The sequence below is a fragment of the Larus michahellis genome, chromosome 6 (genome assembly GCF_964199755.1).
Source record: "Larus michahellis chromosome 6, bLarMic1.1, whole genome shotgun sequence".
In the NCBI taxonomy this organism is placed as follows: Eukaryota; Metazoa; Chordata; class Aves; order Charadriiformes; family Laridae; genus Larus; species Larus michahellis.
The window spans coordinates 31,703,075-31,717,238 of NC_133901.1; the positions used below are offsets into that span (position 1 = coordinate 31,703,075).

At 41.5% G+C, this 14,164-nt stretch overlaps 1 protein-coding gene across 5 annotated transcripts in view; it reads left to right on the forward strand.

The window, feature by feature from the left end:
* The window catches only part of MED12L (mediator complex subunit 12L), a 153,606-nt gene that overhangs the window by 106,118 nt on the left and 33,324 nt on the right, over positions 1-14,164 (forward strand). For 4 of the 5 annotated variants that reach the window (XM_074593305.1, XM_074593308.1, XM_074593307.1 and 1 more), the window contains 8 exons: positions 842-985; positions 1,544-1,707; positions 2,167-2,298; positions 4,952-5,179; positions 7,745-7,886; positions 8,737-8,857; positions 9,572-9,673; positions 11,406-11,519. In XM_074593305.1, coding sequence (XP_074449406.1) covers positions 842-985; positions 1,544-1,707; positions 2,167-2,298; positions 4,952-5,179; positions 7,745-7,886; positions 8,737-8,857; positions 9,572-9,673; positions 11,406-11,519 — 1,147 coding nt within the window. The remainder of the gene's footprint in view (positions 1-841; positions 986-1,543; positions 1,708-2,166; positions 2,299-4,951; positions 5,180-7,744; positions 7,887-8,736; positions 8,858-9,571; positions 9,674-11,405; positions 11,520-14,164) is intronic. The other variant, XM_074593306.1, reaches the window with a different exon arrangement.

Genomic DNA, 14,164 nt, shown 5'->3' on the forward strand with positions numbered 1-14,164 from the left:
TGAGACACTTAACCAACCAATCTCTTGCATATGTACAAGATACGTTACTGCGTCTGTGTTTATGAAGGATGGTGAACTCTCCTGTGCTTTTGTGCAACAAACTGAGTATGTTTCTCTGAGAAGCTGGTGGATAATACAGTTTGTTCTTTTCTTGATATTAGAATTTAAGGTCAACCTTTACAGTTAAAAAGCCGTATGAGTGGCCGACTGAAGAACATAAATAGTTTATTTTAAATTACAAGGCGGTTTTTTTCTGGTTTACATCAGGACTTGTAAGTGTGCAAATGTATTAGCATTGGATTTCATCACTTTGTCAGATGCTGCTGTTTTTAAGTATATTTTAATAACCAGAGGCTAACAAAATGAACGAAGTAAGAGGCATGTGTTAATTTTTAAGACATCTTTGGATCTGGTCTTTTGAATGAATTTATTACATGTTTTGTTTTCAGGATAATTAATTATCTGAAAACCCTCAATAAAAAAACCACAGTGCAGTAAGATGAAAATAAAAATTATTTTGCCTCTCCTTTAAAACAAAAAGGTGTTAAAAAATACCCCACAGGGTATAAATCAATGTTGTAGATGTTAAGAACAGTTTGACCCTCAACTGTAAAGTAGCAGAACAGCGTTTTCTGTGTTGCCAATTTTGAAAATAAAATGTCATTACAACTGACTTGCAGGATGGTAGAGTAACAGATATCCTGATGTATGATTTGTTAGTGCTTTTATCTGCAAAATGCTGTCATTTGCTGTTACCACTTATAAAATAGGATTTCTGGAGCACTAGTGTGTCTAAGAAGCTCTTGGTCACCATATGACTTTTCAATATGTATTTTCACAGATCTCCAGTAATGTTCTGGAACAGATAACTAGTTTTGCCTCAGGAACATCATATCATCTTCCCTTGGCTCACCATATACAGCTCATCTTTGACCTAATGGAGCCAGCACTGAATATCAATGGACTTATAGACTTTGCAATACAGGTAAACAGAGTTCATTTGGGGGGGGGGGCTTATGTCAGGATAAAGCTGTGATACATTTTCTGTAAAAACAGGGGGGAAAAACCCAAAGAGCTATACTGAAAATTCTCCTGATTTGCTGCCACACATTTTTATCTGTTTCAGTTTCCTGACCTTTTCAGAGACTTCCACTTCTGTCTTAATTTTACGATTACGGAGAATTGGTAGATGTATTTTATTTTTAAATCTTCCAAAATTAATAAAATTCAGGATTATTTTAGCACAAAATATTTCAGGATGGGCTTCACTGTTTCAGACTGAACCATCATATTACAGTAAAGCATCTGGGTGCCAGAAATGCCATGTATTTCTGAAGAGCGGTTCTGAGGGATGTCTTTTATACTTTTGTCTTTTAAGATATTTTTTTTTTTTGCTCCCTCTTTCCCTTGTTCTGTAGTGAGTAAGGAATTTCATTTTCGTTTGTTGTATAGTTTTTCCCTAATGTATTTTTTTTTTCAGATGTTTTACGTGTTTAACTTGGAAGCTATTTTCGGTTCATTATTTTTGTGTATGCATTTTCAGCTGTTGAACGAGCTGAGCGTTGTGGAGGCAGAGCTGCTGCTGAAGTCATCCAGCCTGGCAGGAAGCTACACAACGGGGCTGTGCGTCTGCATCGTTGCCGTTCTGCGGCGTTACCATGCCTGCCTCATCCTCAACTCGGAGCAAACTGCTCAAGTCTTCGAAGGGTTTGTGGCAGCTACGATTTTCCAAAAAGTATTTTTGGTGTTCTCTCGTAAGCACAAAATATGTTTAGGTTCAGGTAGTGGGACCAACTATTGGAAGGCTGTAAGTGAGCTCAGGTGAGTGGAGTGGATGGCTCACCTCTACAGTCTGCTCCCTGCTGCTGGGGGCTGAGGGGACCTGCACACTTTGGAACCTAGGAAAAGTGGGGAAGTTGTGTATCTGGATTTTCTACCCAGTTACCCCATTCTGCCTTGGGCTCCCCAAGTGCCTGTGTCCTCTCCTCTCTGGGGCCCAGGCAGTCGCACAGGTGACCCCAAACTTCACGTGAGCCCCATCAGCCTGTAGACACAAGGTCTGTCATGGCATTGCCCAGCTAATGGTGGGGTTCATATGATACGTAACAAATGTGATGCATTTCTAAGATGTGTTGGAACGAACTCAGAATCGTTTTATTTTTGCAGGTTGTGTGGGGTAGTAAAGCACGTCGTTAATCCCTCAGAGTGTTCCTCCCCAGAAAGGTGTATTTTAGCTTACCTTTATGATCTGTACGTGTCCTGTAGTCACCTGAGAAGCAAATTTGGAGACCTTTTCAGGTGGGTGGCAATGGGATTTTTCTCACCACTGCCTAGCCTGTAGACTGATGCAAGCTGCTGTGGTTCAGTTGAGTCTGCTTTCCGTGGAAAATACGCCGTTGCCTTTGCCGCTTTACCTTTACTGATGCAGTTCTCTTGCCTGTGGCAGCGCAGCGTGTGGTTCTGAGCCAGTGAAGTCCTTGCACTGTGCGATACCTGCAGTGGAGGAGCAGAGGCTGAGCCCTCCTCCCAGTGCTGTGGTTAGCTTAGCGGATTGCTGCAGTGAGCAGGGAGACGGTGTGGGGCAAGGGAAGCGGGGACCGTCAGTGTGGGGTCGGCTGCTGAGGCAGCTGCGCTGCACAGCGTTGGACCCCTCCCCACGCTCCTTTGCTTTTACAGATTGGGATGTGACTGATTTGGTTTTTATAATGCATCAGCAAACTGGCTGTAATACATACAATGTTGGATGGAAATATAACAAAATCCTAGCTGACGCAGCTGTAAGATTCTATTAAATATTTCCTTTGATGTGGGGAGAGGCACAAACATGTTTGAGTTTGTGAAGTTTTATGCTCGAAAGTTTGGTTCCTTGATTTTTAAATTAAAAAAAATATTTTAGGTACCCATATGCTGTATTTTTGGCTCTTACTTCTTAAAGGGGGAGTGGAAATCTTTCATATGCAAATACGCATCTTGTGAGACTTACAAACCGCTTCAGTTACTGTTTCCCCTCCTAGTTTATATACCTGGTTTTGGTTTGCGTGTTTCAGATTTGTGGTTTTCATTTCATAGGGTGCAGGAAAAGAATTCTCAGTAATAACCTGAATATTTTAATAGGTTTACAAACACATGGGAACAGTAGCATTTAATATGAGAAACACTAGGAAAAAGAAATATGAAATATAGAAGAACTACAGAAGTGTTTTAGCTGTGTGCTCATTTTTCTGCTTAAAACCTGAAGTTCAGTAACACAATAAAAATTAACATTTTTATTAATACTAACCTACAATAGCAAATCAAAACATCATCTAGTAGTATAGTGATATTTAAGGTCTAAATCATATATTAAATATGAGACATATAGCACTTGATTTGAAGCCACTCACACAAGTGGAGTTAGAAATTCTCTGAAAACTGGAAATACAATTTATACATTTTTTTAGACAGCTGTGTAAAGGGTAATAGCACTAGACTCGTTTTCTTCTTGGTTTCCTTGCTACAGCTGAAACAAAACCAAACCTTGTTGTCTGTACGTGGCAACTTTTTTAGCTCCTTTTTGTCACGCTGTAAGTCCAGCTATTTGTCTCTCTCTATTTGAAGCGACAATAAAGTACAGTTCATAAACGTTCAAATTTAGAGACTTACCTTCCGTATATTGCAGAGCTTCGCAAATGGCTTCTGATACCATCTGTGGTGTTACTCATGACTGGGTTTTACTAAGTGAGCTGCATGTTTTGGTTTGGTATGCTTGGTATATTTAGTTGTATTCACTAAACTTCCTTTTTTAAAATCATTCCTTCACTTTTGTTTTTAAAATCTTATCTTCTGACCACTCCCCCAGCATTACTTCTTGTGCAAGTACAGTTTCAGAGGCTGTTTTGCTTACACAATCAGTATTGTATCATTTGGGCTTTGGACTTTTCTTTCTGTGACCCACAGGGTAAGTGAAGGTGTAGATGCTGTGACGACCAAATGTTGGGGACATATGCGTGCCCAGGGTGCTGGTGCATGAGAGTCCATTTAAGTGTAGTGCCTGATGTTTGAGGTATGGGGTATTAGTTTTCCACTGGTTGGTTTCCTTTCTTTGCTGTTAACACTGGCTGTTAGAGCAAAGGGTTAATGTCAGGCATTGCCCTTCTTGTAGAGTAATTATACTGCATCTGGACTCTTTCTCCAGCACTGGGGCATCCCGATGAGGAGCTGCGGTGTGCAGGGGCTATGAAGTGACAGGGTGTCCCCAGGGCTGCCCTCCAAGCCCTGTGTCCAGGCACTGCTACGCACATTGCATTCCTTCCTCAGGTCACAGATGCTTTCCAGGTGGCACAGTGCTTCCTCTGTCTCTTCATCCTGGGGCCAGTGGACTTCAAAAAAATTCCAAAGATTTCATGTATTTTAACTTACTATCAGTTAATAGATTTATTTTTTTTTTTTCAGTAATGAGAAAGCCTTCCTAGTTGGGATAATTAGTGAAGTTTGTCCATCTGGATGTTGTTTCCAGCTGTGGTATAAAACCCAATGCTCGAGCCAAATGTGTGTGAAATTCGCATTCTTCACTAACACCTTTTTTTTTTTCTGCAGTTCACTGTGTCATAACACATAAAGAGGGGGAGCAGCATTATGAAGCACTGTTACAGTTTGCCGCAAAGGCATCTGATGCTCTAGGAAGTTATTGCTCATAAGGAATGAACGTATGGTCCTTATCCAGCTGCTTCCAATTTCAGTCATAGAAGTGTCATAGGAGCCATTTGGAAACTTGAGACTTTATTTGCGGGAAAACTTGAATGAAATTGATATATCAGCCTTGTTTTTTGGTAGATGCCCCTTATCAAAAATAAATTTGAAAATGCGTACAGAATGGTAACCAAACTAGGATTTTTTAATCCCACGTGGTATGTTCAACAGCATTCCTGCAAAGTACATTTTTTGGCAACTCTCTCTTTTTTTTGGTCCTCAGTAGTGCCTGTTCTAAGGTGAAGCAAACGATATACAGCAATGTTCAGCCTTCAAATTCCAATTTACTGTGGGACCCAGAGTTCATGCTAGATTTTATCGAGAATCCTTCTGCTCACAGCATTAACTACTCAATGCTGGGCAAGATCCTGAGCGATAACGCAGCCAACCGCTACAGCTTTGTCTGCAATGCGCTAATGAATGTGTGCATGGGGCACCAAGATGCAGGAAGGTAAGGCAAACCGTGAGGGATCAGAACTGGATGGATTTTTACATGGTGTATACGACGTTTCCTTTCACCTTTTTGTTTTGTGTCTTTTTTGCAGTTGTTTTCATTCATTACTCTTTCAGGTTGCTGAAAATTTATTGCGTAAGTTTCCTCTGAGTTATTTCATTAAATCAGTCTGCGTAATTTAACAGAAGGGAGTAACAAGCAGAAAGTACTTACTATAAGACAGTCGGTAAGCTTTCTGTATCAGTAGTTGTGCTGTTTCAGACAGAAAAGCTCAGCACAATCTTTGCTCATTAGAAGCCTGTAAATGAGGGAAGGTTCTGCATTAGGTCATTTCCTTCTTCTGATGCAATCACTGTTTAATTTATTAAATGTGTAATTTATTTATTATGGATTTCATCTCCATAGGTAATCTGTAGATTTTCCAAAAATATTTTTAAAAAACATTAGGAGTTTTGCTGGATAGAAGCTATTACACCAGCTATCAGTTGTATTTTAAGAGTAGCTTGGACCTCATGGTGCACAGTTCAAGTCGATCTCCAAGGACTAGAGTTAAGGATGGGATCTGCACTTCAACAGGTTGTCCAGCGCTGTCTTACTGTGGTTGTTATTTTGACTCCAGCAGGTGCTGGCTTCTGTCACAGTCAGGTGGAGCTTTGCTCTGGTCCAGCATGACACTTCTGGGGTCTTATGTCTATGTTAAATCTTTTTAGATGATCTCAAGGTACTGAAAAGAAGTGTGCTGAAGAACCCTTGCAGTAAAACCAGCCTCACATCAGTGTGAGGGTTTTATACTGACAGTACGTTTTTTTTCATAATCCAGATGTTCTTCTCAGTTGCTTCGTCCTTCCAGTGTGTAAAGGCATAAGCTCGGCCTTGTGCAAATGTGGCATTGCAGCGTTGAAACTGTTCTACCCTGGTTTTCCATTCTGCAAAGTTTGTGATGCAGGGTGAAACAGACACCGATTTTTGGATCTAGCCTTACCACTGCCCCTGGCACCTTTATGCCTCTTACACAATCAAAACCACCAGACCTTGGTGTTCTGTTCTGATTCTGTTCCAATTTTTTGCTAAGAAATTCTTAGTCTTGATAGTTAGGCCTAGGTGCAGCAGTAGCTGACACTCTTTTTTATGGTTGCTGACAGATCACAAAATTCAAGGAAATTGGGGATTTTTTTTTTCTTTTCTTTTTTAATTGACTCCTGCCCAAACTGTGTCCAATTCTTGGATCCTTCTCCCTGTCCCCAGTATGAATCCATCTCTGAAATGCCCAGAGCAGGTCCAGAGGACGCTATGAATCTGATCGGAGGTCTGGAGCCCCTCTGCTGTGAGGACAGGCTGAGAGAGTTGGGGGTGTTCAGCCTGGAGAAGAGAAGGCTCCGGGGAGAACTTATGGCCCCTTCCAGTCCCTAAAGGGGCTACGGAAAAGCTGGGGAGGGACTCTAGATCAGGGAGTGGAGCAATAGGACGAGGAGTAACAATTTTAAACTGAAAGAGGGGAGATTTGGATTAGATATGAGGAAGAAATTCTTGACTGTGAGGGTGGTGAGACCCTGTCCCAGGTTGCCCAGAGAAGCTGTGGCTGCCCCATCCCTGGAGGTGTTCAAGGCCAGGCTGGATGGGGCTTTGAGCAACCTGGTCTGGTGGGAGGTGTCCCTGCCAAGGGCAGGGGGTTGGAACCAGTTGATCTTTAAAGATCCCTTCCAAGCCAAACTGTTCTGTGATTCTATGAAATGTGGAGCATCCTTGGCAGAGCAGAGCAGCTGAGAGGAAGCAGTTTTGTAAGAGCAACAAAGGGGAACATCTAAATGTGGTCAAACGAGTTTCACTGTAGAACAGAGAAAAAATAACTTGCACTGGGATGAGTCAACTCTGCTCTGTTTTTTTAAAAGGTTACACAACTCTGAATCATAGACCGAATCACACATTACACAGTATGCAATCTATGAAGTAAAATTCATTAATGTCAATTGATTTTGTGTCACTCATCCCTCCTAAACAATAGTGCTGGCCAGGCACAGGGAGGGAGGGCTCCTGCGGTGAGATGTCACTGGTGACCCGGGGACTGGGGAGATGTGCACCACGTGCACCACACACACCACTTCCCTGTGGCATTTTTGCATGAGAGAGGATGGAGCTGCTGTTTGTGGCAGCACTGAAGAAAAGACAGAGTGTGTCCCTGTAGAGAGGGGCAGGTCATCTGTCACGGTGGGTTGCAGGCAGTGGGGTTTTGGGTGCTCTATTGCTTCTCCTGGGCAGCTCAGCACAGGTAGGGAAGCTGGAGACGTACGAGTAGGGTTTACACAAAATAAAAGCCCTATGCTACTGTAGGTTGGATGAATGCAAGTTATGGGGTACAAGTCGCATACTGTTTTTTTCCCAGATACTCCAGTTGTCCGCGACTGAATAACACTAGGTTATACATACAGTAGCATAATCACATTTGGACACAGACCACCACCTTAAGTAAGGAAACACCAGTTCTCCTGCCAAGCGCTGATCTGGTTTGACCTAAATATTTACAAAATATCTTGCCTCTGTATTAGTTTTTCTCTTCTTTCCTAGGATTAATGACATAGCCAACCTTTGCGCGGAGCTGACGGCATGCTGCACGGTGCTTAGCTCAGAGTGGTTGGGGGTTGTAAAAGCTCTTTGCTGCTCTTCAAACCATGTCTGGGGTTTCAATGATCTGCTCTGCAGTGTGGATGTAAGTTCTGAAGTACCTGTTCCTCCTGTTTACCGAGGGTGCGCTTAGAGGTATAGTAAGGTTTCCACTCAATACAAAATGCTGAGCGCAAATTTAGTTCTGTATCCATTTGAGTTTTCAAGGCTTTTAATGAGATTCCTGATCAATTTTTATTCTTTCCTACATCTTCAGAGTTAATGTAGAATTTGGGCGGTGCTTAGAGTTTTTGTACCTTTTTTTTTCTCTTTATTATGGAACGATACGGAATATCAGAGGTACTCTTTGAAAGGAGCAGCCATGTCTGTATACTTTTTCTAAAATCCTGATGGGTGTGCAAATAACTATCTCTATTTTAAAGACCCTGTTTCAGTGTTAGCTCTTAGATTGTAGAAGGGGTGGTACACTTTGCTGTTCCTTACTTCCTTGGCGTAAGTTACCATACTCCTGTTAAAGTCAGTAGGATTATGGTGACTGATGTTATCCAATATTTGATTCAACATATTTATGTATCTTTTGATTACATATGCCTTTAGGAACAGATTGAAGCTGTGTATTTTGGGGACATATTCTTGTCCTGAAGCCAAGCAATGAGTATTTGATGTTATCAGTTTTTTACAGAATGATAGAGTTTTCTCAAGTTTTTATAAGACTAATGTTTTCTATTTCAGAATTTGTGGTATTTGAAATAGTCGTTTCTTAAAATGAAGTTAAGAGCTATTGGTCTATGTGAGCAAATGTTTGGGAAGTGCATTAAAATGTCGTGACAAATGTTTAAGTGAGAACATTTTACTGTTTATTCTTATAGTTAATTCCTTAATAATCATGGCAGTGCTGTGTGCGCTGTTAAGCCTTGCAATGTTTTTCCTTCAAGGTGAGTGACCTGTCGTTTCACGATTCCTTGGCCACTTTCATTGCTATATTGATTGCTCGACAGTGCTTCTCTCTGGAAGATGTAGTTCAGCATGTTGCACTGCCTTCTCTTCTTGCAGCTGGTAAGAAAATACAAGGAGGAAATCTTAAAATGAAAAACTTAAGACTTTTCTTAAGAAGTCTTCATTGGTTGAATAAGTAGCGTGTTCTGAACTGCTTTCTTGTATGGAATGCCAGCTATTGTGCATTGCAGCACGTGTGTCCCTGCAGTTACCAAACAAAGCGATGCCAAGTTAGATCAGAGAACCCACACTTGACAAGTGGTATTAGAGTTGCTGATAGTGCGCTGTCCCCTTACGTGGCCTCACCACCTGCTCACGACTCTTTTCTGCTCTACGCTGTATACTCAAATGTCTGCCATATCTACTCAGCTTGTGCATTTCCTTCTAGCAACAATCTGCCTGACATTGGTGTTTCCTCTCTGATCTCATTGTCTTCACCTGGAGTACTGTAGCTGTGGTCCTCTCTGTTGGCCACTTCACACATTTCTTTTCACTTCCTGCTTGGATTTGTGTTTCTTATTTCTGCTTTGGCTGTCAAAATCCATTTTAACCATGTATTCTTTTCTGCCATTAATTAAGTCTCTTGCTTATCAAAAAATCATACTATTCTTTCCTGTTTTTTAATGAGTCAAGGCCATAAATGCTGATTCCTGTTGATGAAATTATTGTATTCCCATTTAAAATGGGGCTGTGAGGTAGAACGTGTTCAGGCCTGCCACTGTGACTTGTGAGGTCCTGGGCAGATGCCTTATGTCCATGTCACATCTTCTGTAGCCTGTGGAGATCCGGATGCTGAGCCTGGGGCAAGGATGACCTGTCGACTACTCCTGCACCTCTTCAGGACACCCCAGGTCTGCCTCTTTCCACAGGGAACAGGTAAGTTGCCTGCTGTGTGGTCCTTTCATTTCAGAAAGTGAACCTAGATGGTTTTTGACGGCTTCAGATTTCGTGTGTGAAAATATCCATAGTGCAAGCAGAAGTGATAGCTTGTTTAAAATTCCAGATCTTTCACTAGTGAAAAGTTGATACCTGTTATACTTACTTGTTTGGGAAATGTTTTATATGCATGTGAAACCTTAGAAGTTTGCTGAAACTTATTCATTATCAACACCTAGCCAGGCGGGTGTGGCATAACGTTGACATAAAACTCAACCATATTAATATTACATCTTTTAACATAAAATTAAGTTTTAATGCAGCATCTGTGTACACTTCAGCAAAGAGGAGTACATTTAGAACTGTTCTGTCCTGATAGTTCTCATTTTGTTTTGGAATTTCATCGAAACAGTCATGTGAGCTTGGGACCTATCAATACTGGTTTTGTGCCAGTGCTGCTGTTGGCACTGGTAGTACTTACTGCAGTCCCCACCTTCCTTCGTACTAAGTGCTGTCGGGACAGTGACAGCACCTGAAGTGGGTTATTTCGCAGTGATACAGAAACTAATGGGGATATACATCATGCGGTTTGGTAGCCTAGCATGTAAATTGAAATTAAAGGTGGTTTAAAATAGGGTGTAGTAAAGCATTTAGTCCAACAGAAGAAACGTGAGGATATTAGTTCTCAGAATATATTAATGTAGTTCTCTTTCCTTTTAATTTGAATATTCTGTGGTCTGACCTGTATGTGTTTGCCACCGACCAAAAGAGGAAGGAAAAGGGCAAGGAAAAAGCACCTAACAATTAAAAGGAAACAAGCCTGGAGATAACCTGTGTTTTGACTTATAAGTATTTCAGCAAAGCTGATGACAAGGATATTTCTATGGGAAAATGAAATTGAAAGAAAAATATTTCAGCTCTTAAGTGGTGTCAAATGCTTCCATCTGAAAGTAATATTAATTTCTTTTTTGGCTAAAAATGAATGAGATTTTGTTGCATATTTGAGCAAAACAAGTAAGAGCCATGAAAAATACCGTCTGAGTAACAGAAATATGTTACGTGATCCCAGGCTTCCCTAGAAATAAAAGTGGCTTTGAATGGGTAGGAAAAATCATGTCTGAACTCTAGGAAGTAGTACAAATCAAATAAAATGTGACCATGTTGCAGTCTTTTCTTACATACGGCTCAGTTAACCACCTCAGGAGGTGGATTCGTCCATCCTTTCTCCCTCCCTCCCTCCCTGTCTTTCAGTCTGTTTATCTTCTCCTTCAGGTTAGAAGAAGCACTCATGGACTCCTTTTGCAGTCTGCTTCTGAGCTGCAGAATCAGGCTTAACTGTGCAACTGGCATGTATATTAATTAATTTTGCCTCATTTGTTATGAAGACTAGGTGAGGGAAGTAATTTCCTAAATCTGTGAAGTCAAAACCAAACTACACTTCAGTGTCCTATTGTGGTTAAATTCGCTGTTTACGTGGGCACAGTGAAATGACAGGCTCCTTTTTCTGTTTAAATGATCATAGCTTATTTTGATATTAATACAACGTAACAGTATATCTCAGTTGATTTTAATGACTTACCTGTTGGTCTTCAGTTTCGATTTCAGAAAATTCAGTTCTTCATTCAGTTACTGTACTTCTATAGTTATTCTAGATGAAAAGGAGTTTGTACAAAGGAAATTTGAGTTGGTAAATAATGACAATTTTCTACAAGATTTACTCTTCTTTCCATAGGGAAATTATTTCCTGGGATTCGTTCTTCTTGCGATCGTCACCTCTTGGCTGCTGCTCACAACAGTATAGAAGTGGGAGCTGTGTTTGCAGTCTTAAAAGCAATTTTGATGCTTGGTAAGATTATGCAGAGTCATGTGTAATGTTTTTGTTCCAGCGTTCTGGTAAAAAAACAGATTGTGCTAGTTCACTTCCCTGGGAATGCTCCTTAGAAAGGAAAACCTTGATGACAGGAGAAAAATGATGCTGTCCATGCTTCTGTAGCATGTGAGTAGCATTACTCCCACAGGTCAAGAGACACAGTTTTTCTCTGGTGAGTCAGCCCCAGTTGATGAAGCTTTAAGCAGATGTGACTCTCTCACATTTTGACCATTACCCCACCAGCAAGTCCCAGTGTGTTTCAAACTCAGGCAAGTCCCTCTCAAATACAGACAGGAAATATGGTCTCAAATAATTTTCCCCACCTTTTTTCTGTGTTTTACTGCAAATCACGTGTGTCTGTCATTGTGGAAGTTGCGAAAGTATCACTCCTTAGCAACTCTCCACGAACAACAAGTGTGTTATTTTTCCAAACCAAGAACTGCCTCAGAGCTTTGGTTTGGCTTAAGTTCAGTTAAAGCTCTTGTGACCTATAGTGATGTGTATTTTTAGAGCTAAGTAAATGTCCAGCTAAACAAGCAAGATCTTCCAGATGTGGACATACCCACGGAGGTACGCCTCCAGATAGAGTGCCATTATTATATTCCCTGTCGAACAATGTCTCAGAACTGTCTCGAAAACCCCCATGATCCTTAATGATGTGCCTATATTGTGAAAGGTGTTAATGGCATCGCTCTCTGGGATGGACAGATGGATTTGAGAGTGAGTTTGAAATCCCTTTGTGGCCATTATCTGTATTTTATTGCTATACAGAGTGGTGAGATTTGCTATTTTTCTTCATTAATGGTAGCGTAGACACTACAAAAAGTGTAAACGCTTCTTGTTTTGCCTCTATGCAGGGATGTGGTTTGGATAGGGTCTGGTGCAGGCTGATATGAAGAAGGATTCGGGCACAGTTTATTTGTGCCTTCACTGCAGCACATCTCCTCCTATACCCAAAATGTTATATTTGGAGATGTCTCTTGTTGGCACCCTGCATTGGTTATTTAAAAAAATGTACTTGATTTTATGAGGAAAAGCATCAGATAAATGGTAGCTGTAGCAGTTCTATGCTGAGGAAGCTTTGTGAGTAGAAATCTGTTAGAAAAAATAACCTCTACCCACAATGAAAGATGGTGCTGCAGTCAACTGCTGTAAGATGTATTAAATGTCTTAACAGGTTTTATCAAAGTGTTCTGGAACGGCTTTAGCTTCACATGTGGCTTGGTATCAGTCTCTTCATCGTACTATTTGCCTGCCAGGTTCTTCCCTCTTGTCCTTCATGGGTACAGATTTGGGCCTGATGTGGTTGCTCTGACAAGATGGTTGAGTGCGGGGAGGGTGTGGATAGGCTGTTTGCTGCTGTCTGTTCATGTGTGTTAGGCACAGGCGTCCATCGGCTTGTTTCCCACACTCTATGCAATGAGATTGTCCTGGGCTTTGGGTTCTATAGGGCTTGATGTGTCTGCTCTATCAGCTGTTGGGTCAGTGGTACCAGGAGTTTTTGGATTTGCCTGGATTTGGGCGAACAGAGGGGTCATAACTGCTTTCACTTCTCAGGGTATGTTCTATTTTTTTGCTGTTGGCCCACTTAAAAATCATTTCTGTTCTGTCTCACAAGTGATGACACTGTTCATTCAGTGTCTCCCCTCTCTGTAAGCAGTTAATTCCATGTGCTGCTGTGGGCCATGCCGAGGAGGTCACCAGCGCTGCCACCCATGGCGGGGGGTACTGTCGGGGTACAGGCTGGTCTGTCACCACCAGTCAGGGCTCTGGTTTTGATAAGCTGTTAAAAACAAGTTCAGTCTTGTTAAAAAAAGGATTGTATGCTGTTTGTTTAGGAGTAACTCTAAAGCAGCACAAACCAAGGTGGGGGCACAGGCGTCGGCTGTTTTTCTTAGTAGTAACTCTGCTCAACCCTCTTTTTTTTTTTCGTCCAGGGTAACACAGTCCTGGGGAACACAGAAACAGTGACAGGAGAACTTTGTGTTCAGGAGGACCCAGCTCACCGTGGTGTTTCAAGCACTCTGTTTAAACGTGTAGTAGTCTGGGGATGTGGCCACAGCTGCTGAAAAGCTGTCAGCCTCCTTGTGCAGTAGTTTAAAATATTTTGGTAGATTTTAGCAGAAAATCCTAGCATATTGTAACCAGAGGCCATGGTGTGAATGTATGTGTGTCTGAATGAGTAGATATTCCACATGGTTGAAGCAAGCCATTTAGCCTTGTCATGTTGTGTCATGTTAGTTGTTGGTCTTGATAGTAAACTGGGGTTTTCTGAGGGATGACTGTCATATGTGGTGCATCAGTTAAGATCCACAGGAATTTCTGCTGACTTAAAACATTAGGCTGTGTCATGCAGGCCGTCATCATGCATGCTCCTGGCTGGCCTTGCAGGTCTAGGGTTTTTGCTGCAGCATTATTGTGTGCAGCAATTTGGGCTATTTTACCCACTCCTACGCACTGTAGTTGCATCTTCTTCCTTATCCAAGGTTTCAGGCCTATAAGCAAGTAAAACATGAACTGCTACAGGTTTCATGTTTCTTGCATTGTGTCCAAAGTATTTTTCCTTGCTTCTCCGGTCGCCCCTGTTGATTTCAGATAGATGGTGGTTGTAGAATTGTGCC